At 47.4% G+C, this 27,463-nt stretch overlaps 1 protein-coding gene across 7 annotated transcripts; it reads right to left on the bottom strand.

The window, feature by feature from the left end:
- Nucleotides 1-103: 103 nt before the first annotated feature.
- On the bottom strand, nt 104-26,919 carry ninl (ninein-like). 7 transcript variants are annotated; one of them, XM_070976813.1, is made up of 31 exons: nt 26,769-26,899; nt 24,541-24,754; nt 24,310-24,406; nt 22,992-23,194; nt 18,259-18,325; nt 17,570-17,682; nt 17,337-17,483; nt 15,512-15,688; nt 14,849-14,985; nt 13,328-13,468; nt 12,980-13,154; nt 12,325-12,435; nt 11,416-11,502; nt 10,521-10,671; nt 9,646-9,714; nt 9,052-9,176; nt 8,866-8,946; nt 8,506-8,642; nt 8,199-8,336; nt 6,185-7,651; nt 5,126-5,230; nt 4,207-4,276; nt 3,932-4,099; nt 3,661-3,777; nt 3,225-3,338; nt 2,989-3,135; nt 2,525-2,674; nt 2,295-2,408; nt 2,001-2,210; nt 1,775-1,888; nt 104-1,686 (listed from the first exon to the last, which is right to left on the bottom strand). In XM_070976813.1, the coding sequence occupies exons 2-31, from the start codon at nt 24,721-24,723 to the stop codon at nt 1,495-1,497; spliced, it is 5,307 nt and encodes a 1,768-aa protein (XP_070832914.1). In that variant the 5' UTR covers nt 24,724-24,754; nt 26,769-26,899; the 3' UTR covers nt 104-1,494. The 7 variants fall into 7 exon arrangements, with proteins under 7 accessions (XP_070832914.1, XP_070832913.1, XP_070832912.1 ...); XM_070976812.1 differs by having other exon boundaries at nt 11,407-11,502; XM_070976811.1 differs by having other exon boundaries at nt 17,322-17,483.
- Between the last annotated feature and the right edge of the window lie 544 nt (nt 26,920-27,463).

Consider the following 27,463-nt stretch of genomic DNA (forward strand, 5'->3'; position numbering starts at 1 on the left):
TCAGAGTAACAAGCTGCTGACTCAGCGTTCAGCTGCAGGTTTCTACGTTTGACCTTTCAGAGACTTCAAGACAAGAAATAAGACGATGTGAAATCACAACACGGCCATAAAAACAGATAATTTAATGTGGTTTTCATGTTACATTATCATACACGTTGGACAGAAGACAGTGATGACGTCTGTCCGTCCCACACTTTGGTCCACAGACAGGTGTGATTTGGTTTGTTGTACCTGAACAGGAAGCTGAGTGGAGGAGCAGGAGGTCTCACTCTGAGAGAAAAACTACAGACTGAAACAGGAACCAGAAAACTGAACATGTGGTCAGGACAGCAGCTGCCTGCAGACACTAAAACTTCACAATAAAAGTCTCACTTTGACATTAAAAAGAACATAAAATATATAAAACAAAGGTAAATCCCTCATGGCTGAATATTCACACCGTGCGCGTGTGTGTGCGTGTGTGTGTGTGGTCAGACTGGTTTTCCTTCATCCTTCTAAAAAACCGCAGTTCAGTTTCTGTAAAGCAGCTTCAGGGAAACAGATTCCCACCTGCTGAACACAGGTGAGGCTGGTGATGACTCATCTAAAAGGCCACTGACCCTGGCACACCTTTACCTGTGAGTCAAACACACCTGGCTGCTGTTTCTGTGCTTTGATCAGAGATTATTTCCTCCCACAGAAACAAAAGTCAAGATCATTTTAATGTAGTTTTAATCTAGCTTCATGCTGCGCCACCTGCTGGTAGTGAGCTTTGTAAAATAACTTATCACAGGAAACTACGGTGGCCCTAAAGGCTCATGTGGACCAAACAAATGTTCTGTACACGTTTTAAAAATGAGCCACGTTTGAGAGTAAAATCTGCTTCTTCAGATAAAAGAGGAAGGTGAAGTGTGACGAGACAATCATCATACATGAGTGTTTCATCTGCTGAAATGTATCATACTCTGCTCTGATTGGCTGATCAGGACATCAGAGGTCACATACTGAAGTATTTTACTTTTCAAACATAATTAATGTGTGCTTTCATTCAGTGGGTTTAGGACTACTTAGATGATTTCAGTATGATTGAACCTTGGCATGCTTTTATTCTGAAGGGCTGAGGTCCACAGCTAAAGCTTCCTGCAAAGATTTGTTTGTCTTGTAACGCTGAAATGATTCAATAGTCAATCAGAAAACGAGCAAATGTTCTTTGTAGCATCTGTTGAGGGAGAAACTTTATTCTTGAACGAGCTCCTTTCTCAGCTTTCAACCGCCTCTCATGGTCTTCATCAGCCAGCAGGTGTTCAAACGCTCCCTCAGCCTTTAGGTGGCGTCTGCTGTCTGAATGTCTGATCTGTTCTGAAATCCATTCTGAATCCAGACTTCCCTCTGCTTCCAGTCACTGTGCTAAGCTAAGCTAAAGACATCCTGGGCCTCTCTGCGTACTGGATGTCTCCATGTTGAAGCTGCTTTAGTGGAACTGATCTCAGACCAGCTGCCGCTCTCGTTCAGCGGCTACGTGGCGAGCGACGCTGGGACGATTTCTCTCAGCAGTTTGTTGAGTGCCTTCACTTTATCCTCCAACAGGAAGTTCTTCTTCTCTGCATTTTTCTGCCGCTGCTCGGTGACCTGCAGGGCCTTCATCAGCTGAGAGTTCTCCACGTACAGATCCTTCAACAGCATGCTGGACTTTGTGTTCTTCGCCAGCTGCAGACGAGATGAAGACAGAACACATCACGAAATGGTACGAGTGTGGCCAAAAGCATGTGGAGGGAGAACGTGTTTGCACACTGACCTGTTCTTTGAGCTGCTGGACCTTCTCCTGCAGAACCAGGCGGACTCCCTTCAGTTTGGTCTCCAGCTCCTCCATCCTCTGCTGCAGGGCGGACATCGCCTTCTCGTGCTGATCCTGAACACAACACACGCACTTTGTGTTTACATGGTAATATGCTGACATGCTAACATTAGCATGCTAAAATGCTAATTTCACGTGTGAAATACCTTGACCTTTGCGTGTTTACCTGCTTCATGCTGATCTGGGAGCTGCTCTGCTGGGCCTGAAGCCTTAGCGTCTCCTCCAGCTGCTGACTCCTCCTCTGCTCCTCCACCAGCCGGGCCTGCAGCTGCTCCACCTGCTCCCTGCAGCCGTCGCCCACCCGCTCCTGCAGCTGCTGCAGCTGCCTCAGGTGCTGTGCCTGCACCACACTGAGAGCTGCATCGGCCCGCTGCACCTGCACACACGAGGACGTGTTCTGAATATGAACCTCTGATTTCAGCGTTTAGTGTCGGATCGCTGTGTCAGCTGGAGTCCTGACCTGGTCCTGAGCCTGCGTCCGCTCCCTCTCCAGCTCATTCAATTTGGACTTCAGGTTCTGCTGCGCCTGGGTCAGTTTCTGGACTTCCAGACCCTGAACCTGCAGCTCCGACAGCTGAAAAACATCAGCAGTTTCATCACTGACCTCTGTTTGTGTGTGCAGCCTCAGTTATCTGAGATCACGTTCACACTTCAGCTGTTTGAAACCCTTCACCGGTTGGTGTCTGGTACCTTGTGTTGAAGCTCCTGGTTCTGTACTCTCAGTTTGTGGGACTCTTCCTGCAGAGTGATGGAGGTCTGCTCCTCCTGCTCCTCCAGAGCCTGATGAAGCTCCTCTTTCTCCCTCATCAGCTTCCTGATGCTGGTCTCCAGCTCCTCCACCTGACGAGCACAACAGCAGCAGACAGGAAACTGTGAATTTAACCCGTTTGACCTCTGACCCGTCATCACATGTTGGACATGTCTACAAGCAGTTCACCCGAACTGATGCTCTCTGTTTAAAAGCATGAGGATTGTAAACTTTTCACAATGAAAATGAAAAGTAAATGTTTGAGAAACGTCATTATATATTGTTCATTTTACAAAGACAGGATTTGGACACCATGAGACATCACAGGGACGGCTCCTGTCTGAGGGTCTACAGTGAGGAAGTCAGCTAAAGACCTTCAGGTTCACCGCTTCCTGTTTCTCAGCACCTTGTTCTGAGCATCACGCAGCTTCCTCTGCAGGTCGCTCACTTCCTGGGCGTGGCCGAGTTTCTCCTGACTGACGGCGTGGAGCTGAGAGCGAAGCACCTCAGCCTCTGACTCCAGAGAAAGCAGCGACTGCTGCAGCTTCTCCACCTGATGGAGGTGAACATCGCAGTTAGAGAACCGTTCATGTCTGAGCTGATTGTGCAGCTTCATGCTGTTACAGTCTGAGTTGAGGTGACCTTGTTATTTCGGTCGTCGGCTTCTCTCAGCAGTTTGGATTTATCCTCCTCCAACCACTGCAGCTTCAGCGTCACGCCACTGAGCTCCGCCTCCAGCTCCGGCAGCCGACCAAGCTGAAATAGAAAAGCCTTAAATTAAAGCGAAGTGCTGTCAGCACAGTGACACACAGTCAGATAAGCTGAAGGCCAAAGTTCAGCATGTTCACATCTCAACTCAGGGTCCAGTTTCAAAATTCAAGACTGTCTTTGAACGGTGAGACGTCTCCACACACATATACAGCCACTACGTTGTGTGATGACACCTGGTCCAGTCCACTGATAGAGACATGAAGTTCCAGTAACCCAGAGCCACAGGAGCTAAACCAGGAGCTAAAAGTCCACCACACCTGAAGACCTGCTGCATGAGACCAGTGATGAACTTGAGGTGCTGAGGTACCTTCTCCTTGTAGGAGCCGAGTTCTCGCTCCAGCAGCTGTTTCTCCTGCGTCCAGGCCGCCTGCTGCTGCAGCTTCTCTCTCTCCTGCTGCATCGCCACATCCTGCAGCCGCCGCACCTGAAACCACACAAACCATGTTCACTAATATTTCTCCATTATATATAATAAATAATTCCACATGGGTTTATGTAAACATCTTAATGGGAATATTGTTTTTTTGGAATAAGAACAGGAAAGAATGAAGGAAAAGCAAATTAAAACCACTGCTTACCGAAGCTCCCTCCTCCTCCTGCTCCTTGGAGACCATCGCCAGGCGCTCCTGCAGCATCCGGACCGACTCCTGGTCTCCACGGAGACGGGCGCTCAGCTCGGCATTGTCGTTGCTGAGTTGCAGGTTCCTGCTGCTCAGATCCAGAACCTCCTCACGATACCTGGAGTTCTGCAGACACACAGAGGAAGATGAAACCTGGAACAGCCTTCCCTCAGAGGTCAGAGGTCAAAGATTACATGCCTCAGCGTTTTTCAGCAGGACAGGCAGTTTGTCACCTCTTTGTGCAGCTTCTCCTCTTCTTCTCTGCTCCTCTCATGTTCTCTCTCCATCTCCTCCAGTTTCCTCCTGACAGAAGAAGAGAAGCAGCACAGCTCAGCTTTATTTTTCATTTCTGTACTTCAGCTTGTTTCTCACATGTCGTTCCGCTCATGTAACCTCATTACACTGAAATCACAGAACAAAACATCAGTTTACTGAAAAAACAAAACTGGTTTGACATCACTTCCTGCTTCTCCGAAGGTTGTTCCAGAAGGAAAAACTCGTGGGTGAATGCTGGCTTGTGTTGTAATGTGGTCGGAAAGTGCTGAACACAGTAAATGCAGTTTATTAACAAGACTACTGCTCAGCTGTCAGAGGGAGCTGCTCGCTGCCATCACTCCACATGACTGAGGAGCTGTTCCGGTATTTAAGACCTGTGCAGCGGTAAACCTGATCTGCAGCGTCTGATGCAGTTTTTTAAAAATGTCAGAAACCACAGAAGAAGCCTGCAGGCGGATAAACGTGCTCCACCAGTTTGAAGACCACAAAGACACACAGCTGCTGAGGACAGGACATCTCCTGTGAGGTACCCCAGGGCTCTGTATCAGGACCACTGCTTTTTCTTTGTTCATGCTCACACCTCCTCAAACATCCTCCATGAACTGAATGTAACTGTCCATTTTAGTGCAGATGAGACGTATGTTCCCAACCTGCCAGGAGATCGCAAAGATCTCTTCAGACTTATTGTTGTTCATTATTGATCATTGGCTGGATTCTTACCGTCTGACAACAGAAATCATATTATAAAATTAAGTCATTTATCTTACTTGTCAAAACCTCAACCTTTAATGGCAGAATGGTTTCAAATCCAGTGTCAGTTTTGACTACTGAAGAATCACATGAATGCACGTGAAACCTGAAACTCTGTTTTCTCACCTCTTCTTGGCGACATCGTCCTCCAGATTCTGGACTTCCTGCTGCAGGACGCTCAGTCGTTCCTGAAGAGCTCCGTTCTCTGATCGAGCCTCCTCCAGCTGAGTCCTGCAGCCATCAAGCCAACAGCAGTCAGAAACAAAGTGCACCTCTAACAACAGCTCATCATCACACATAAAAAAAACACTTGAAATGTTACTGAAATATGACGAAACACGTTGAAAAAATCTGATTCTGAAGAATTTACTGTGCAGATTTAAAAGTGCAGATTTTTTTTATGACACTGATTAAAAAAGTGATTAATTTAGGAACCTAAAGATCAGGTGGCTGAAGGCCTCAGTCTGCTTCAAGCAATGTACCCGATGGTTCCTCTGTCTGCATCTAAATCTGAGCAAATGTCCATTTTTATGCAGATGACAGATTTATGCTCCCGTCCTGCCAGGAGATCCTCATCATCTCCTCAAATTCAGTAACTGCTGCTGATCATTGATCACTGTTTGGATCTTGGCTGACAACAGAAATGAAGCACTGAAACTTCAGCTTCACTCACGCCATTTCAGCTATTTCAAACGTTTTAAGTGCCATTTTTAGAGGTGCAGACTGCAGCTTTTCTAGTTTTTATGTGTGTCGTTAGTTATTTGAAGTGAACTGAGGACTTGAATCTGTAGTTTCTAATCTTCATCTTTCCAGATAAAGTTTGTAATAATGAAAACAAGATGCATCGAAACAGAACTGAAGCAAATATTTGAGTTTACAAAGAACACACAAAAAGACAACAGTGATGGCGGACAGGATGACACAGAAACATGAGTTGTGAACAGTTTGTCATGCGTTTGTCATTTGGTTAGAGATGAGGTGAAGAGTTAAAGCAGCCAATCAGACTGAAGGTTCAGCCTGCAGCAGTGCATTGTGGGCGACTGATCAGCTTCTACCTGTGGAAAAGAATGAATGTCTCAATCACATGATGGATGCAATTAGTCATTCAAATACTCGGCGGCAGATGGAGGTTAGTCATCATTCGGACCAGGTTTTGGATCTCGGAGTCGGTCTCATGCTTTTCACCTGTGTGGACTGGCCGGGTCCATCACCTCCTCCAGGGCCAGGACCAGCTTCTCAAGCTCCATCAGCTGCTGTGTCATGCCCCTCTTCTCTCGTTCAAAGTCCTCCTCCGCTGTCCTCAGCTGGTTCTGGGAGTCCCGCAGGGCCTGCTGCAGCTGGAGGACCTGCTCTCTGGTCAGGTCCAGCTCTCCGTCCTTGGCTTCCAGCTGGTTGGTCAGCTGCTGAACGTTGCTGCGATGCTTATCGGACGAGGCCTTGGCTTGACGTAAGCGATCAGCGCCGTCCGCCACCTCACCCCGGAGCCGGTCCACCTCACTGGTTTTGGTGTTAAGCTGCCTCCTGAGGTTCAGGACCAGGTCTGCAGTCCCGTTGAGCTGAGAGCTGAGCTCTCTGAGATGGTCTCTGAGCGTGGAGATCTCCTCCTCCATCTCTACGATCTGGGTGGAGAGCTGGTCAGCCAGCCGGGTGTAGGTCCCTTTCTCCTGGCTCAGACAACAGATCTCCTCCTTCTGCTCAACCAGACTGGCGTGGAGCTGCGATGTCCTGGTCTGCTCTTGCTTCAGAGCCTCTTGCAGAGCCGTCTCAGCGCTCCTCCTCCTGTCCAACTCCTCAGAGACAGCATCCAGCTCCAGCCGCAGGTTGTCCACAGCCATGGCTTGGTCCTTCAGGTCCTGGATCAGCCTGTTGCGGTCCATCTTCAGTGAGTCCAGCTCAGCAGTCAGTTTGGAGACACAGTCAGCTTTGCTCCTCATGGCCTCCTGCAGAGCCTCCAGCTCTGCCCGCAGGGCGCTGACGGTCTGCTCTCTGGCTCTGAGCTGGGCCTGCTGCTGGACGAAAGCGTTGGAGAGGCGGCTGCAGTTGTCGGCCACCACCTCCCTGTCCTGCAGGATGCTGTCTGACGCAGCCTGGAGGTTTCCCAGCTCCTCTTTCAGCTGGGTCACCTGAACCAGGAGCTGCTCCTCCTTGGTCTTCATCAGCTGCAGCTCCTCCTCCACGGAGCTCTTCTCTGAGGCGAGGCGTTTATTTAAAACCTCATGACTCTCCAGGAAGGTGATGCTCTCCTCCAACTGAGTGCAGGCCTCCTCCAGTCTGGCCTCCAGCTCAGAGCAGCGGCCACGAGAAGCTTTAAGATCATCCTCTAACTGACCACAGAGCTCTCTGAACTCCTCTAAAGTGGCCTCTGATTGGCTGATCTGCAGATGGGAGTTCTGTATGACCTCCTGTAAACTGGAGACCTCCTCCTCCACCTTCTTCTTCTCTGAGGACAACTGACTGCAGATCCTGGCCTGCTCCTCCTCGGCTCTCTCCTCGCACCGCACCTTCTCCTGCTCGGATTGGGTGAGCCGGTCCTCCCAGTATCCTCTCTGCTCCTGCAGCCTCTGTCGCTCCTGGTGGAGCTGGTGGAGGAGGTGGCGCTGACCCTCGGCGTGCTGCAGCTTCATGTGAGAGAGCTGCTGCTCTGCGTCCTCCCTGCTTGCACAGCGTTCATTTGACAGTGACTTCCACACAGTGGGATGCAGATACTGACAGTGTGTGAATGAACTGATACAGCTGCTGTTTGAGACTCACTCAAACTTCCTGTTAACTGATGAAAACATGAATCATCCACCTGTGCTACTCATACCTGCATGTTTCTCACATTTCTTATGCAACACTCAGTGTTTTTTTGTATTAAACTATGGATCAAATGACTGTAATGCAGAGACAGAGTAGATTTGAACATTATGCTGCATACATGTAAGTTTAAAATCAGCTTCAGTGATCCATCTGTACCGGCTGTTTTAGCTGAGAAACGTTCAGGATTCAGTATTTCAAGCACTTTCTCAGACTCTAAACTGTGTAGCTGAACACAACCTCCCAGCAGCTCCTACCTGGAGACACTGATGACGACTGACAGCTAAACATCTGGACTGGATGAGCAGGGGTGGGGCAGATACTGACTGACGGAGACAATGGTGCACATTCTGTACGACTGCGACAACTTAAATCACATCACACCTGTGAGGTCACCACCCACCTGACCAGCATCACTTCCTGGTCCATCCTCAGCTTCAGCTCAGCCTCCAGCTGATCCTTCTCGGCGCTCAGTCTCTGGACCAGGTTGCTGATCTCTCTGGCAAAGTTCTGCTCCAGCTCCGCCCGCTCACGTTGCATCCTGGGAAAAGAGCGAGAGAGAACACGCTGGATCAGCAGGATGGACGAAATACCAGAAACAGTAAAGCCCCAGCTGTCCTGTCAGGCTGCACTCAACGCCAGGGCAGACTGTCACGTATCATCTGAATGAGAGAGGAAGGTCAATCACTCTGCCGAGTCGTCCCTCTCACCTGCGCTCCTGCTCGTTGCTCCACCCTCCTCCTCCTGCATGCTGGATCTGAGTCTGCAGTTTGTCCAGCGTCTCCTTCAGCTGCTTCACCTGCTGCTCCGCCTGAGCTTTCTGCTCCTCCAGCTCGCTGATCTCCAGCTGGCAGACAGACGAGCCACAATGTGACCAAATGCACACAGGAAGACATCACCGACAGCACAGACATTTAGATTTACAGCCCAGTTCATCTGTTTATGAAGTCACATTTGACAGCCACAACGAAAAGACGCCTGCACACTGACACCAAACCACACGTCAGGGCTGACAACAGCTGTGGTTAATCATCCAGAACATCTAAATGCACAAAGTGTCACGTTTTTACCTTGAAGGCCTGAGAGATGTCTTTCCGTTCGACCTCCATGCTCTGTCTCATCAGCTCCAGACTGCGCTCGTAGTAGTTCACCTGCAGGAGGAGCAGCAGGAGGAGCAGCAGGAGGAGCAGGGGTTTTATTTTCACTTTAAAATGTCAGCGTCAAATCGAGGCTTGAACGCACATAATCTGCGTTACCTGCGTCTCGAGCTGGATGTGCAGCTGCTGCAGCTCCTGGTTGTGTTTCTGCTTCAGCTGCTCCAGAGCCAGTTCAGTCTGAATGCTGACAGCCGGACCGGAGACGCTGTCCAACGAACACAGAGCTGAGACGGGAAGAGAGACGGTGGATTACCAAACGAAGGTCAGACAAAAGATCTGCACGCTGTCCCGACGCCTCCCAGGCGGATCAAACGCTTCAATCAATCACATGACCGTCGCGAAGCATAACGAGTCGTGTTTGTTTTAGGTTGTTCTCATGCAGCACCTGCACAACGTTATTTATCACACTGCATCCCACACTCACAGCGCCTCAGCATGTCGTGTGATTGGCTGTTCAGCCCACGACACAGAAGTGTTTACAGACCATGTTGAAACTGAAGTCCACTAGATGAACAGGTGGAGACCACCTGTGCAGGTGACGGTCAGTAATCCAAAAATGCCTGATTGGTTACTGATGACATCACAGCACGTCACACTCAACCACGCTGGCTTTTCTCACACACACACGCACACACACGCACAGGTTTGCACTACAGTCAGTGTGTGTAGATGTGTGAGCTGCTTGTTTCTCACCAGTTTTATCTGCCGGCTGCAGTTTCTTCCTGACCGGAGGAGACGAGCTGCGCTTCATGTCCGCCTCGTCTGCACAAGACACACACATACAGTCACACACTAACGCACCGGAACACACTGGAGCAGGCTAACACACTGAGGCAGCAGAGACACAGTTCCTGGATTAACGTGAACAAAGGACTGAATTCAGGACTTTGGATGAGATTTTCAGACAGAAAACTGAGACTCACTCTGAGACATGACGAGGCTGAACTGACAAACTGACACTGACCCTGCACACCGGAAGTGTGTGTGTGTGTGTGTGTGTGTGTGTGTGTGTGTGTGTGTGTGTGTGTGTGTGTGTGTGTGTGTGTGGTGGGCGTGGCCACCTGAGTACCTGAACAGATCAAACCTGTTCAGCAGATACTGAATTCCTGCAGAGTTTCAGCTGTCGGCTGTTCTGCTGTGACTTCATTTAATGTTTTCTCATTTAAATATAAACTTTCCAAATTTTCCTTTTATGAAATTCACTTTCCGCTCTTCATTCAGGGCCTTCCATCTTTTCCTCATGAGCTCCTTCACACATCCTCAACATGTCTCAACAGCATCTCAGACCGAACATGAGCCGAACTTACCGACTGGCCAGTTTCTGATAGTCAGATCAATCAATAGTGAAATGATTAGTTGTTAAACATCACAATAACATCAGGCCGAGTCTAGTTTGTGTTTTCAGAGCTAATCTTGACTTTAGCACTTTCACTGAAGTAAAACAGGTGAGTACTCGGGTGGTGAATGTTCAGTGGGAGTTTAATCATGTGTGTTGTGTTTGTGTTCTCCCCCTCAGTGTTTGTTGCCCAGCTGAGGTGTGTGTTGCTGTGTGTTGTTGTGTGTGTTACCAGAGTCTGACTCGGCGCGGATGGACTGTTGTTCGGTCCAGCTCAGAGCCTCGGCGGCGTCTCCTGCTGATCGTCTGGACTTCCTGTCGCTCCTCTGACTCTTCAGCAGCTCCAACTCTGAGCTCAGCTCATCATTTCTGTCCCGCAGCTCCTGAACACAACACACACACACACACAGTCATGTTTCCATCACTTCAGAGGACCTTACTTTGACCTGCATTCACTTCACATTCAGTCCACTGATACACTGCTGCCTGTTTTAACGGCGAACAGTCGGAACAAACCAGGTCATTCAGAAAAAGATTATTGAACATTAAGGTGACGTTCACGCGGCCGTCCTGTGTGTCTACGGGCTCTCAGAAGGATCTAAATTCTCATCTGCATGTGGACTTAAGGATTCAGACTGTTCAGTGTCTGAATTCAGAGATGAGCAGCGTCACACACACAGTACACACATCAGCAAACAGACTCGTGTGTTTTCAGGCGTTCTCACCTTGATTTTCTGTTGAACCGACACGAGGCGTTCAGGTGCACAAACAAAAACAGACATTAAAACGTCTCCGTCTCATCACACCACTCAACATGTTCTCTCAGCTGTGTGTGCTTCACTTTGCCTTCACCTGATTTGATTTTTACTGAGAAAACAAAGAAGTGAAACCATCTGAAGTCAAGCTCCACTCACAGACTGAGAGATGAGCTCGACGGCTACAAGAAAGGATTTTAACCTGTTTTAAAAGCTTCAGAGGTCAAAACTAAAGTTTCACTCGTAGTTTTAGAATATTTGGACATTTTAACAACAACAACAACATGTAATCAGTTTCAGTTCAGCTCTTTAAGTTTCTTTACTTAAAAAAGTACAAACAGAAACACAGCTCCAGCTCCGGACGTCTCTTACCCGACACTGCAGCTCGTACTCTTTGACGATCTCGGAGAAACGCTCCTCGAGACTCAGACCAGCACCTGCCGGGTCCAAGCTGCCAAACTGTCGATCAAGCACAGATGATTGGTTTAATGTACCTGTCAATCATCACCATCAAAACTCATCTTCATCAGTCGGAGCAAAGACAGCGAGACGAAGAATGAAATGAAGTCACGGAGAGAAAACTCATCAATAATTTACCAGCTACAAGGAGACGAGTTACCTTACACCACTGAGTGTGTGTGTGTGTGTGTGTGTGTGTGTGTGTGTGTGTGTGTGTGTGTGTGTGTGTTCTTGTATCTACATGCATGTTTGTGAGGACTAATGTTTCACTGACTGCGGGGACGTGTTGGTCCAGATGCAAACCATCACATTGTTCATACTGGTTTACATCCCAGTTAAACCAGTATCGATTGATTTAGTATCGATGATTTCTGCTGACTTGGAAGCAGAAGAACAAACTGAAATCATAACATCAGACAAATCTCATGAAGCGGCTGTTTCCACATCCAGCAGCTACAGAACAACGTGACCGATGCAGAGTCGTGTTTGTCACCTGATGAACGTCAGTCCAGTATTTTCTCTCTTTAGCTGCTAAACGCTGCACTTTGTTCACCAGCTCGTCTCTGACTGAGTCTGACAGTGAACCGTGTCTTTACCAAACAGCTGCTGCTGCAAACACTGAACCAGGAAACGTGCAGCAAACCAAAACAGGAGCTAAAAGAGGCTAAAAGCTCCGCAGAGCTGCAGAGACGATTCTCTTTCACACGACAGAGACACTTTATCGATTGTTGAATAAAACATATTGATGGAGCTTTGAAGACTCTGACGTGTTGACGCTGATAAGTGAACGGTGTGTTGTGTTGTGTTGTGTTGTTGTGTTACCTTGTCGTGCAGCAGCTGGTCCAGGTCTCTCTGCAGTTTGTTCACTGAGCTTTCTGCTTCATTCAGCTTCAGCTTCACAACAGTCAGCTCCTCCTCCATACAACTGTTCTCCTGAATACACACAAAACACACACACACACACACACACACACACACACACACGCGCACACACACACACACACACACGTTAATATCTGCGTGTCTGCTCACGGTGAATCAGCAGGAGCACTGACTGATCTGTCAAACATCTGTGAACTTCCATCCATCAGCCCACATTCAGCAGCTCCATCTTCAAACTTAAATTCAAATACTTTGAGATGTGGATGATTTTAAAAAGGACACAAACAAAATAATTCACAGATTTTGTTGTTTCCCTCGATGGAGAACATTAGAACAGAGATGGTTTCACTGCACACAGACCACAGAAGGAGCCTAAAGTTAAAGTTATCAGCTTTAAATGACACGTCGGTTTTTCTAAACTCTCTTCATATCTGCATTAATGTGCACGTTGCTTTTATTGCTACAGATGTTTAAAGTTGAGCTCATTTGAATCAGAATCAGTTGTTAAAACAAAGTCAATATAAACAGAACATTCAAAGTTAATGTGACAAGTGTCGACCTGCAGGACCTGTGCAGGTGAGGGATGTGTGCACACCTGTGTGGCGCGGCAGAGCTCCTCCTGCAGCTCCGCCTCCTGCGCCCGGAGCAGCTGCAGCTCCTCCTGCATTGTGCTGCGCTCCCTCTCCACCTGCTGCAGCAGAGCCTCGCTCTCCTGCTCCGACTGGCTGCGCAGAGCCGTCAGCCTATCACGGAAGTCCTGCTCCAGGTCCCTGCCAATCACAGAGCAGCTCGTTAACGCCACAGTCTGATTGGCAAACATATCTTTAACTTCTAATCTGGGAGTTCTGTGTCTCCATAATGACTCCGGGATCAATATCTGCATCGAAGTGAAGCTAACGTTAGTTCCAGCAGCTGCTGTCCACCATGAACCTGCAGGTCTGACCTGATCCGGCTCTGGTTGAGGGTCTCCATGCTGGCGTGGCGGTCGTCCACCTCTCTGACCAGCTGCAGGTTCCTCTGATCAGCCAGATCCAGGTCTGCCTTCACCTTATCCCGCTCCCTGCAGGCCTGCTCCGCCACCGCCCTGGACGGACGGACGGACGGACGGACACACACACACACACACACACACACACACACACACACACACACATTTTTCTTCTTGAACCCTAAAACTCTGAAGCTACACAATGATTCTATATTTCAACTTAAGTAAGATAAGGTAAGATAAGATAAGGTAAGATAAGGCCTTATATACACACGTAAATGCACATGTGAAGACGGAAAAAACAGTCTGTGGTGTGAAAATGTTATTTCTGCTGATCTGAAGCTGAGAAACCCTGAAACATTTCTAACATCGCTCTGGACTCCAGACGAATCCCTCAGCACTGATTTACGCACACACAGCTGCCCTCCAGCAGGGGGAGCTCTTCTGATTGGAAATAAAGTGCACAATATGGCCACAAGTAAGAGGACAGGCCTGCGCACACACTGAGTAATGAACTGAAAGCAGTGGGAACCAGTCTCACAACCAGTCTGACACTGGTGACCACTGACCAGCTGTGGTTGGGGCGGCCTGCCTTGCTCGGCAGCACCTCAGCTGTGGTTGTAAAACAGCATTGTTTGCTTTGGGGTGTTTTTAATCACCACGCAGAGAGGCTGATTCGATGTGGGCTCGACCTTTGACCTCCCAGTTGAATCTGACCCAGCAGCTGCTAACTGGTTTGGTTGATGGTCAGTGGATCTGACAGGAAATGACTGCGGGCCAACTCGCCGGAGTCTGACGGCCTCAGTGGAAACCTGCAGCCTGAACGTGCATCAGAGTGAAGTCTGTGCGGCACAGTCAGCTCTGAGTTTAACGTTCGTTTAACAGAACGTCCGTCTTTTATGTAAATCTGCGTCCGTCAGATGTTTCAGGTACCTGTTCTCTGTCATTAGCCTAGCTTAGCAAAACGGCTGGATGCAGATGGAAACTGCTCGCCTAGCTCCATCAAACCAGAAAAACTATAGAATTATATGTCGTCCTCTGTTAGCTAACAAGGCAGATATCGATGCATCCTGTCGTCGGCCGGGTGTAATGACACTACAGTGTCATCAATATATTGGGGCCAATATTCAGACCAGATACTGTTCAGCCTGAGGCGCAAACCAGACAACAGTGACTTCAGCTGGACTCGGACTCTGCTGCATAAAGCAGGCATCCAGCTGCTGGTTATCAACCTAACTTCAACCAGCAGCCATGAGCTTCTCCTCACACCTGACCGAGAACGATGGAGCCGCCTCGACTGAAGAAAAAACACCAGATCTATCAGCTGAATCAAATACGTGGCCTTCGCTTCGTTTCCTCTGAACCATAACATGTTTCTTTGGTGAGTTCTGATGTCGGCGGAGACGCTCTTTGTTCACGTGACGTTACAAAACACTGCATCAGTCTGCACATGTGATACACCTGAAGGAAACCTACTGCAGGTGCTGGATCTCGTTCTTGTAGGAGATGAGCGCCGCCTGGTGGATGCCGTTCCCGCTCACCAGCAGCTCGTTGTCCAGAGCCAGAGTCAGGTCCGCCAGACTGAGACGCTCCTCCAGAGGGAAGTCCAGAGTCTGCAGGGGGAGCAACCACAGTGAGAACCAGCCGTTTCCTAAAGTCTCCAGCTGTCAGCTGCTGCTGTTTAAACTCAGCTGCCTCACTGTCCTTCATGTGTTTCTGCTGGTCATTCAGGCCCCACCTGAACACTTTTGAGGCATTCAAGGATCAGCCAAAAAGCCAAACGTAAAGAATCAAAGCTGGTAAAAACAGCTCCCTTATGACTGAACAAAGTGAGGGACACTAAAAACAGGTTTGAAACTCAGTTCATTTTATAAAACAACTAATATTTCATGAAACTGAACAAGTAAAAGCAGTTTTCCTCCCTTAATATTGTGATATGAACTTAAAATAATGGATGTAACTGATCTAATGTAGACTGATAGTTTGGCAACAGTCTGTTGGTTCGCAGCATGCTAACATTTAGCAGTGTCCTCCTCCTCCACAGTGATTAATCGTCTCTGAACTGCTTAAAGAGACGGAAACTGGAAGAAAACGAACTATAAAAACTACAAAACACTCCTGGTCCTGGTCTGCACTGACCTGCAGGATCTCCCGGCTGTTCCTGATCCCCTCCTCGGTCCAGAGGGCGATGACCCGCTCGGGGCTGCTGCATCCTGAGCCGTCGTCCAGCCGGCTGAGGACTCTCTGACCCACCGTGGCCGTCAGCAGGGAGGGTGAGGCGGAGCGAGCCGAGCGCTCCTCTATCACCGCCTGGGACTGCATGGACGACAGGAGACCAGGTCAGACGTTAGACCACATTCAGGCCTGAGAGGTAAAGATGAATGAGTTCTGCTCCTGAGGTTTCTCCTGACAAAGCAGCTTAAACAGCAGTGAACAGGTTTCTCAGGGTCCTAATAAACGGCTGCTGTTGCAGTTTGATGCTGTAACATTTAATCTGGATTAGCCTCTTTTCACTCTGCGCCGTGCGGGCTGGAGGCAAACATCCCACGCTCTTCACAGCCGGGGGCAGTACACAGAAATACTACACACTCATGTTTGTGCGCACTAATATCACAAACTGGAGAGAAACCGTTCAGCCTTAAACTTTGCAGAACGGACGCTGTTCAGGTCACATGATGCTGACGTGATGTCACACAGGAGAGAAGCTGAGGTCACAGACTGAGAGGAAGTCAGTCGACACGATGACGTCACACTGAACGCTGCACATTTAAACGACTCTGAAGTTCATCTCTCATCATCCTCTCTCCTTACAAAGACACTAATCTGTGTTAATATCCACACGTTTCACTACGCTGCCTGAACTCGAGGCACACACACACATTTCCTCACAGCAGGTGAAAAGGTAACGTTTGGGTCTCTGAATCACCTGTGTGGAGCAGCAGGTCGGGGGGTCTGTCTTCACCCACGTTAACAAACCACAGCCTGAAATCAGACCTGATGTGCAGTACATGATGGTTTCTACCTGTCTGTCTGAACTACCTGCTACCTGTCCGCCAGCACCTGGCCGAGTCCCTCCCACCTGATTGGACAGATGACTGACAGCTGCAGCAGAGCCTCCTGATTGGAGCTTCTACTGGCGCTGCATTCAGGAGCTCCTTGTAAACTCAGAAATCTCTCTAGTGGGAAATACTGCTGTAGTTCAGTCTTAAACGAGGTCAGTAACCGATGATCTAATTCATCTTTGAGCTTTCTAGTGTAGGTTTGATTGGAAGTTATGTTTTGATCTGAAATATACGTTTGATAGCAGAAGTTTGTGTTAACTGGAAATAATTCCTCCAAACAAGAACAGACAATTACATCAAAAACTCTCTGTTAGCATCATGTAACCTTAAAAAATGGCCAATCAAAAACAGTTTATTATAAAATATATAAAGATTTATTTCAACAGTTTGAATCCAGAAGGTCTGAAGAGATGAGTCTACATAGACATCACATCTAATATGATGTTTTAAACTACATCTGGCTCACATGGTTTTAAAGGGCGAACATCAGTGTTAGCTTCCCCATCGAGCTAACACCAACATTAGCTTCTCCATCCGGCTAACATCATAAGCTTCTCCATCAGGCTATGAGCCTGATAGCTATTAACCAGATAATGAAGCTGTTAAGCAGAGTTTGGCTTGTTTTTACCTGACAGACAACATCATGTTAAAAGTCTTGAGCAAAGAAACATTTTCGAATCTGGTAAAATGGAGTTTGATGGATGTTCCACGCCTCATGTCTGGGGGGCTCTGCTGTCTTCTCATTGGCTCGTAGATCTGTGGTGTCCAGACAAACTGCTGTACAGTCAGTTTAACTCTGCCGGTGTTTGGTAGTACGTTGTGTAAGAGTGTGTGTGTGTGTGTGTGTGTGTGTGTGTGTGTGTGTGTGTGTGAGTGTGTGTGTGTACCAGTGAGTGTCTGACCCTGTGTGGCGCCCTCTGCAGGTCAGCTGATCGTACAGGCGTGGAGCAGGAGACAGGGGCGGAGCCACGGAGAACCTTCTGGAAGTCCCTGATGCTGACTCTGCCGTCCAGGTCGGCGTCCAGCTTCCTGAGCAGCGCGTCCAGCTCCTGTTGGCGTGTTGAAGCCTTAATGAGTCATATTAAACTTCCTCACCTGGTCTCTGTGTGTCACCTGCAGGTGGGTGGGGTCTCACCTCTGTGTTGAGCTGCTGCAGGCCCAGGTGATCACACACCGCCATCAGGACACCGCCATCTCCTCCACCTCCTCCAACAACAACTCCCAGCTCCACCTCCTCCTGCTGAGGGCCTGCAGGACACACACATGAAATTCAAATGAACACTGAGCCATCGAGGAGTCGGCGAGGCGCTCCACAGCTCGTTGTGAATTTAAAGCCACGATCACTGGCTGAAATGAAGAGTGTCGCCTCGTACACCACAAAACACAAACCGCTGGACTGGAAGAAGCTGCTGCTCCCAAAAACTGACCGACAACTCTTTAAATCCAGGAAAGGCAGAAACTTTAAACACATTAAAGACTTCATTAAATCAATTCATGTCACTCATCTCCTCCACACTACAGCTATAAGAGACACTATCCAGGTGCATTCTGGGCAATGTAGGATGAAGTGTTTTTCAGTTTGACCCATTCCACAGACTAAAGGTCAGGATATCTCCTCCTCTGCTGCACTGCTTTCTATTTTTAATCCGACTCACGAGTCTCCTGATATGTAGGTGAAACACGAGACTGCTGGAGTAACTGTGAGAAACTGGTTCAGACCACGAGAAGGTGAATCTAAACCAGCGTGAGCCTGTTCACAATAAAACTGCAGGCAGAGAAGAATAAAGGTTAGAAATTCAAAACAAAGAGCAGAGCAGAGAGTACCTTTAGACTGAAAGTCTGGCTGGACGTTCTCCTTCTGACTTCCTGCCTCCTCATCAGACTTCAGGCTCTGCAGAGAAAACATGGAGGTCACTGACAGTCTGCAATGCACAGTGTGTGTGTGTGTGTGTGTGCGTGTGTGTGTGTGCGTGTGTGGTCTCTCCTCATGTTAGCCGGTGAACACGGTGTGACAGATGTAGGCTAACTGTGCTGGATGTTGCTGCAGCTAACTCTCCAACACTGACAGGTTAATAATTGATCTGCTGCTGAATTGTTCACAGCGGCTTTAACCTCCTTTTCTTACATCAGTGACCACACACAGCGGCTACACACAGCGGCTAAACACATGCGAGCGTGACAGAGCTGCTGCAGGAGACGACGACGAGCTCGTCAGTCGGGATGAAGAAGCGTTTACAGGCCACTGCTTCAGCACTGTGAACGAGAGGCGGCTGTGCAGAGCCGCATGAACTGATGTGATGAACAGTTTTAAAACTAGAAGCTTCTTCACTGCATGATGGTCCCACCACTTACTCTTCATCTTCAATGAAATAAGAAGCAGTGGACCAAAGCCTTCAAACACAATAAAAGTGAGCATTTGGAAAGTACAGACATGACTTTGATCAAAGGCACAACTGGACTTTTAGTGCAGTTACAGATGAACTTTAAAAAGATTTTATATGTGCATACACACATATGTATCACACAGTGTCAGCTGATGTACAAGTTAAAGTTATTTTAAAATAAAAAGATTTCATAAAAAGAGGCAGAAGACTTGCTAAATGGTCCCTAAGCTGTGTGATGTCATGGCGTTTAATATTCAGAGTACACAGTCGTACTGCGTGTAGAAAAAGCTCTTAACCTGAGCTCCACTGTGTTCCATCGTCAGTCAGTGAGAACAGTTACACAACGCTGTTCAATATTTAACACGAATGTTCATTCATGGAGCCTGTTTCCTCTGGGATAGACACACACACACACACACACACACACACACACACACACACACACACACACACACACACACACACACACACACACACACACAGTTTCTCTCTGCTGCTAACATGCTGTCAGCAAACATCTTCATCTACACGTTCGTCAGATCTCGTTAACACAGAAAATAATCATCAGTTTAATCCAGAATCAGAGGAAGCAAACATCTTAAAATGAGCTCCACCTCAAACAACTCGAATGAGGAGACACAATAATCTAAAGAGACCAGAGACAAGAGGACAGCAGTCACAGGGGACACTTCACTGCGACCAGTACTCTGACTTTCAGTACTTAAAGTACATTGTCCCATCATACTTGCATACTTTTACTTGAAGAATTACCAAAGTAAAAGCTCTGAATCATCTGATGAATTCTGCTGTGAGAGAAAAGTCACAGGTTCAGTTTCTCACACACGTCCGGACACACGGGTGGTTTTACATGATAAGCTCTTTGGTGTGACCACCGGGGCCTATAGACTGAAAACACACACACACACACACACACACACACACACACACACACACACACACACACACACACACACACACACACACACACACACACACACAATATGTTCGGTCTAGCAGAAGTAATGACCGCTCAGGAATTCCTTCTGATCACTGTTTGGTTTGTTGGCATCACTGCACACACACACTTCCATAATTTTCTCCCAGCATCCTTTGCACACACTCTTTCATAACATTTTCTGTTAGTTCAGAGTTTAACAGGCTGGTTAACACACACGCACACACGCACACAGAGTCGAGTCTTTCCATCTAAGTTTAACCTTCGAGCTGAGCCTGAAGCTCCGGCAGCTTGTCGCTCTCTGCTGTCACATGTGGAATCACCTGAAGTGAAATTAAAGCTGCAGAGGAAACACTGAGCATGTTTCTCCTCTGCAGAGACAAAAGCAGCTCTGAGGTCTGTGTGTGTGCAGGATTATGATCAATGAGAGGATCAATAAAGCTGGATAAGAGCAGGCGGACTGCATCGTGTTCAGAGCAGAACCGTCCTGGTTAGATAACTTTGTCCAACACTCATCCCTGATGTTCGTTCATGGAGGCTGTGTCCTGGGGGACGCTCACACACGAAGGTGCTGCCCCCCCCCCCATCCATCCATCAGCAGGGATTGGATCAGGAAATGTCAAGGAAATCCGGCCAGTAGCTGCTGAGATATTTGACTCTGGACCAAAACGTTGGACAGACAAACGCTGCCATAAAAACAATGAGACAGTAAAAACAGAAACTCTCTGCCTTTACTCTGTCAGCAGCATCCGTGTGTGTGCGTGTGTGTCGCTTTAAGCCTTTTATGTAACTGACTACACACTGCAAAACATGAAGTATTTACAGAGATTTCAGCTGCCGGAGCTGAATGAAATCCACAGTGTCAACTGGGCGAGAGACACCCGCACGCAGCAGACAGAGAGAGAGAGAGAGAGAGAGCGTTAACAGTGTTTAATCTGCAGGCTTCACAGAGTCCAGTTACATAAAAACGCTTCAATATTTCAAACACAGAGTGGAGTGAGTGTGATGTAACAGCAGACTGAGACAGAGACTCTGTTCTGACTCCACTGAGCTCGGCTGCAGACTCTGCAAACACAAACTCTTTCCATCATGGAGGAACAGTGAAGAGCTGGCTGCCAACTCAGTGCTGCAAGATCTGCAAAGGTCAAACTGAGAGAAGGATTTCTCATCCATCCATCATTAAAAGAGCGCTAAAGGTGCTTTCAGGAAGTAACTAATTGCTGTTTTGCATGGAGTCAATGCTGATCCTCACCTGGATGTGATGTAAACATCTGCAGGAGGAACGCTCCCTGTGATGAGATGATCCTTCTCAAGCCCAAAGTTTGGACTTCTCCCAGTTTTTCAGGGCGTTTTGCTCTTTTACTTTCAATGAGAAATCTTAAAAACGGTCAATATTCATGCTGTAATCCATCCAGACCTGCAGTGCACGAGTGCAAGTTGTCAATCGAACACCAGCAGGTCAAAAGCACCAGGTGCATACCATCATCACACCACCCTGTGCATCACTGTGTACACCAACCAGGCTGGAGGAGGGAGCTCAGGAACGCAGAGGTGATGATGCTGAGACAATAATCAGTGTAAGATGATCTATGATGATGATGATGATGATGAGGATGAGGATGATCATGCAGACTGTAGAGTCGACATGATGGAAGCAAATAGTTAACATGCTTTTTCAACACAAAGAGAGTGAGACCTCTTCTCTATAGAGGATCTCAGGTCAGTTTCAGGAGTCACATTCAGCTTTCGTTCCAATCAGATCAATCAATGAAACTGATCAGCTGTGGATTTTCAATCAGGACCTTCAGTGTTTGGATCAGGCAGCTCATGAAGAATCAGCGGACTTATTTCAATAAGTCGCACACATCTGTAAACATTACAGGGCTCAGATTGATCATCAGGACATTTTTGGTGAAGGAACCGCTCGTGATGAAGATGAAGAGGTGGAGTCTGAATAAAACAACAGAGCGAAGCTGCAGTGAAGCGCTCTGTGTCCGGGCAGCGCGTCTGACTTCTGCCGGTTTTAAAGAACATAAATTCAGCTGCTGCAGAGAAAACTATGATTTTAAATCCACACGAAAAGCAGCTGAGACGCTTTTTTTCCTCAGAAACAAAAGTGAAATGTGTCCTAAAGAAACACAGCGATGCATCTTTGATCCGCAGCCAAGCCAGCGCAGAGCGTCTGCCAGCAGCCACATTCCTCACAATCCCACTTCCTGAAAAACCTCCAACGCCCCCAAAACCACCAAACCTCCCCCGGCCGGCTCCTCCTTCAGGTATTCACACACTCCACAGCACAAACTGCAGCGGGGCAGCAGAATCGCAGCACGTCTGGATATCTGAGACCAACCTCACCCAGCCAGCACAAAAACACACACTGAGCTCATTCACACACACACACACACACACAGACAGACAATGTGTGTGTGTGTGTGTGTGTGTGTGTGTGTGTGTGTGTGTGTGTGTGTGTGAGTCTATAAACACTCAGCAGCAGCCTCCTGCTTTCTCTCACATTATCATCATCCATCAGAGCGCCAGTGTGAGCAGAGGTCAACAAGCTGTGACTCCTCTATCACAGCCAGCAGCGCTGAGGGGGTCGAAGGTCAGAGGTCACACCGCTGAAACAGCTGTCATGCTGACAGGAAGATGACAGCGGTCTGTGCAGAGGCTGAACCATTAAAGTCTGACAAACGCAACTATCTAACTGTATAAACAGGAAGTCACTGTAGCATCACAAGCTAACAGGCTCAAAAAAGTACAGTTTTAGAGGCTAAAGGCTAAATCTTATCTCAGGTTAATGTCTGTTTCCATTCATGGAGTCATCTGTGTCTTTCAGTCAGTTTATCATGAGAAATATATGATTATGCTAAGCTAAGTGGCTCATTTAGTCAAATAACTTGAAGTTTATTGTGAAAATAACATTATTATTATTAAAGAGCATTTATTAGTTTGAGGTCAGCATGGTAAGACGTATCACCTCTTTTACTCTTCGTCCTAAAGCGGTCAGTTATTAGCATGCTAACATTAGCTAGTTCAGTTTGCTACACAACAGTCATTGGCTGAAAATATTCAGTAACAACTAATCTCTGGTTTATGAGCTGCAGCCAGTTTTGATTTAGTGACGAGGTTAGCGTGAAGCTAAGTTTGAACTGAAGAAGCTTCCTCTTCCTCTTCCTCTTTCACGGGAGCGACAGGAAAATGTGAACCGACTGTCTCACCTCAACGCTCTCCAGAGATGTGGATCGTCTGAGTTTGGCCCTGCGGACGCCGGCCGGAGACGAGTCTGTGGCTTTGGTTCTGGATGGCGGCGAGTCCTCTGAGTCGCAGGTCAGCGCGGCGTCGGGTTTACTGTCAGGACGGGAGCGGCGGCCATAACGCTTCGCCCCCTTCACGAACTTTGGCTTCACCTCTTCTGGAACAACTGAGAGACAAAGACATGAAGACATGAGGACAGACGGACGGACGGGGGGTGAGTCCAGCAGGCAGCGTGTATGTAGGTCAGTGGAGCTGCAGAGTCACTGTGAGACTCACGGCCAGAAACAAGAAGCAAATTAAAGGCAGCAGATCCAGGAGCAGCACCGAGGCCAGAATCCAGCTCTCACTAACACACCGAGGCATTCTGGACCAGCAGGAAACACAGACGGCAGGAAATCAAACTCAAATCCACTGCTTTAAGGACTGGTTTCCTCGCTTCTGGGCAGTCACTGGTTCCAGTTCATCTCTGAACCACATTAATGAAAAACGCTGAGAGTTCAGCACAAAACAACAGACTGTGGATACAGACGGGATGAAGTCAGTCTGCATTCAGTCCTTTATTACACCACTGTCATTTCCTCGTTGACTGGTTCACACCAGAGCCTGAACACACCTCTGCTCTGGTTTCTCAGCTCCTCCTCATCAATGAATGAAGGCTTTCTTTTTGTTTCATGCACAAAAATTTGCAGCTTAACACTAATTCACATAAAGCACATCCACTCAAAGCATTTACACTTTCAGCACCCACAGACCGACACCTGACTAGCAGACATCTCCTTCTTCCTGACCGATCAATACAGATCCACCAATGCTGATCGGTCACAGAACTGCTCTGATGTTTTCCTGTGGCTGTGGTGAGAAGGTGGAGTAAACAGCACTCACGGATACATAAATAGCTTCAGTACAACAGCGTAATAAGTACTCAACCTCCACCATCTGCCACCACAGCCACCATCAGCCGCCATTACTCACATACACTCATCACACACAGTGCAGCTCCTCTGTGAGGGAGAAAAACTACTCTCTGACACAAAACCACCAACATGTTCGTCCATGTCTCGACACCGTCTGACTTCCTGTCTGTGGCTCCAAGCCCACTGGTTCCTACTGAAGACGTAAGTCCTCACAAATGCGATGTTCAGAAAGGTTCAGTCAGTTCCTCAAACAGCTGCTCACCGTACTTACACTGAGTATATACTGAGGTGCACATGTTCACCAGCCACTAATTGCTTATTAGTAGAGAATATCAGCAAACTAGCTCCACCCGCCCTCCAGTCTTACCTGGCTCCAGGTAGCTGCTGTCATCCTCTGATGTGCTGAAGTCCAGCGAGCGAGACAGGACGGCCACGAAACCTTCTTTAAACTCCTCGAAGTTCACCTGAAGGTTCAAGACAAGTCAATCACATTAATGTCCAGAAGAACAAGTCACAGTTCAGCTCTGACACGTTTCATCTCCATGAATCGACAGCGGTCTCCTCCTCCACCTGCTGAGGGACATATCTGCTCTTTTACCCTGGCGTAGGTGCGTTCTCCCAGCAGCGTGTCCAGCAGCAGCGGCAGGTGAGCGTCCAGCTGCAGTTTTCGGCAGAGCGCCGTCAGCTCCTCTCGGTCCAGGAAGCCGGTGGCCGTCGTGTCGCAGCTGTCGAACTCGGCCTTCAGCTGGGCGACGTAGCGGCTGTGCGCCACCTCCTCCATCACTACACATCACGCTGCAACACCACCACACCTGGAGAGGAAGGATATTTCTTATAATTGATACGAGGTTCAGTGTGGGCAGTGAAGTGATCGGACGCATTGATTAAAGGCACTGGGTCGTCACATTGACAGAGAAAAGCAGCTCTGTGTTGTCATGAATGCTACATCATGACTGTGGGATTTTTGAGGACTCTGTGTCGATGATTACAGCAGACCAACAGGGAGGGATTCCAGCCGCAGCCTTCGTCTAATGACGCTCCTGCGGGAACACAAACCCGTCCCTGCTTCTTCTTCTATGGTGCATTTCTTCCTCACCCAAAACCTAAGCGATGTTTTAGATGGCTGGAATATTTCCTGTCATCAAACTGCGGCAGAGATAGTGAAAGTATGCGATTGGGTCGTCACGGAGTCTGGAGCGCAGACGCTCGGTCTGTCCAGAGATTAAAGCTGGATTTCTGTGAAACGCGTGAAACACATTGCGGCGTCTGTTGTTCTGTTTGATCAGAAGCTGAACGCACGAGCCTCTTCCTCTGTGTCTGTTATATAAGCAGTAATCTGCGCTCCTCTTATCTCTGCCTGCTGCTTCCTCATCATCTTCATCACCAACCACACGGGACAAAACCACTCTGACAGACACTGGGTCCACACTGGATCTGAGTGGATCCATCAGATTCAGTCCAAACGTCTGCTGTTTGTTTTAGTCTAGAAATAATAAATAAACTGAATCTCTTTTTGGTTTCTGGACATTTTATCAGACGTCTGAGGACGTCACTGTGCCACCTGTCATTAATATTTTCATTGATTGATTCATTGGATAAAAATCGTGCAGGAGTTTACGAGTACGGATCATTTCTTTAGGCTTAATCTGTCCAGAGATTAAAACGAGCAGCAACACATTAAACACAAAACTGCTCCACAATATGCAGCTGCAAGTACTGATGTAATCTAATATATAATAAAACACATTACTGCATGATGAGTACTTTTACTTATGATGCTTCAATCACAGCTAATATTTCCATAGCTTTAGTCACGTAACATTTCGAATGCAGAAATGTATTTGTGTATTTGTAATGGAGTAATTTTATTTTTACACAGTGGTGGAAAGTAACTGAGTACATTTACTCACGTACTGAAGTTCAGTTTAAAAGGTATTTGTACTTAATTTGAGCAAATCTATTTCATGTAACTTTATACTTCTACGGAAAAACTGTATTTTTAACTCCACGATATTTATAAGAGGCCTTTAGTTACTCTTCATATTTAGACTTAAAAGTACAAAATTTAATCAATAAATACAAGATTATAGATTAAGATCAAACTTTATTGATACGGAGGATTTACAAGCTACACAGCAGAAAATGAGGTCATGAAGAAGAGCTCCATCTTCACCAGCTGATGAACACATGAACGCATCACTTAGTTTAGCATAACAAGTACTTATACTTCTGGTACTTTAAGTATATTTTGATGCCAATATCTTTGTACTTTTACTCTTTGTATTTAGTGGAGTATCTCTACACTGGAGTACTACTACCTTTACTTTGGTAAGCATCACAATACTTCGTCCACCACTGCTGACGTAGAAGTATAAAGCAGCATCTGTGTGAGTGATCAAGTACTCAGTCAAGTACTTCAAAATGACAGTACTTCAGAAGTACAGTGCTTCAGTAAATGTACTTCTTTTCGACCTCTGATGAGGTCACAGTGGTAACAGTTTGACGTTACAGTAAAAATACTGCGTTAAAGGCTGTAACGCCTCTGGTGGGTCTCGCGAGCTGATGAAGCTTCACCATGGGAACGGAGCCGCGAGCCGCACGAACAAAAGGCTCGCGGCGAAATGACCACACACACACACACACACACACACACACATACACACACACACACACACACACACACACACACACACACGGTAGAAAGTTACTCATAAACAGTGTGTTTGTGTCCGTTTTATGCCGCTAACGGAAACTTCAGTCGGTCCGTTAACTCAGACGCGCTCGCGGTAACGTTAGTTGTACGTTAGCTAATGGCAGGTTTCTTACCGCGGGAAAAGTTCACCTCCTTCTCCTCCTCCGCTGGTCTCCGACAAAACTTCACGTTTCCTCCATTCATGTGTCCGTGGAGCTCCGGACAGACTGCAGTTAAACCACCGACACGAACTGAGTGTAACGGAGCAGGCTGGCACCGACCGACAAGCGCCGCGCGAAACCGCCGGGAATACGAGAGAGACACTTCCGGTCACCGTTTCATAATAAACGTCTTGCAACGCGCGTCACCGTTCCCGTTGTAAAGTCACAGTTTATTTTATTTTATCTTACTCTAATTTATTAATGATAGAAACACTGATTCTCTCTTTGTTTGACTTTTGGCTCAAGAGCTGAATTTATTTGTACTAAAGTTCAGAATATTCTTGTTTATTTGCTTTGGATATTCTATGTGTTTTTTCAGCACATGTAACAAACACATTTAGGTTTTGTTTTTTTTAAATGAGTGCTTTGAGATTGCTTTGAGATTAAAAGAAATAAAACAATGACAACTAAAATCTGATTAATCAATGAAGAAATAAAACAGCAAATATGAGCAAACAACAGAGGTGAAGAAATAATGATCAATGAATCTGATGATATGAAGACCTACAGACAATAGAATAAATATGAGATGCATGAATAAATCTGAACTGCTTCCACAAGCTTCTCATACAAATGTCAGAAAACACTGTATATTTTGCCTATAGACA

This window comes from Chaetodon trifascialis, chromosome 13 (genome assembly GCF_039877785.1).
Source record: "Chaetodon trifascialis isolate fChaTrf1 chromosome 13, fChaTrf1.hap1, whole genome shotgun sequence".
NCBI classification, from domain to species: Eukaryota; Metazoa; Chordata; class Actinopteri; order Chaetodontiformes; family Chaetodontidae; genus Chaetodon; species Chaetodon trifascialis.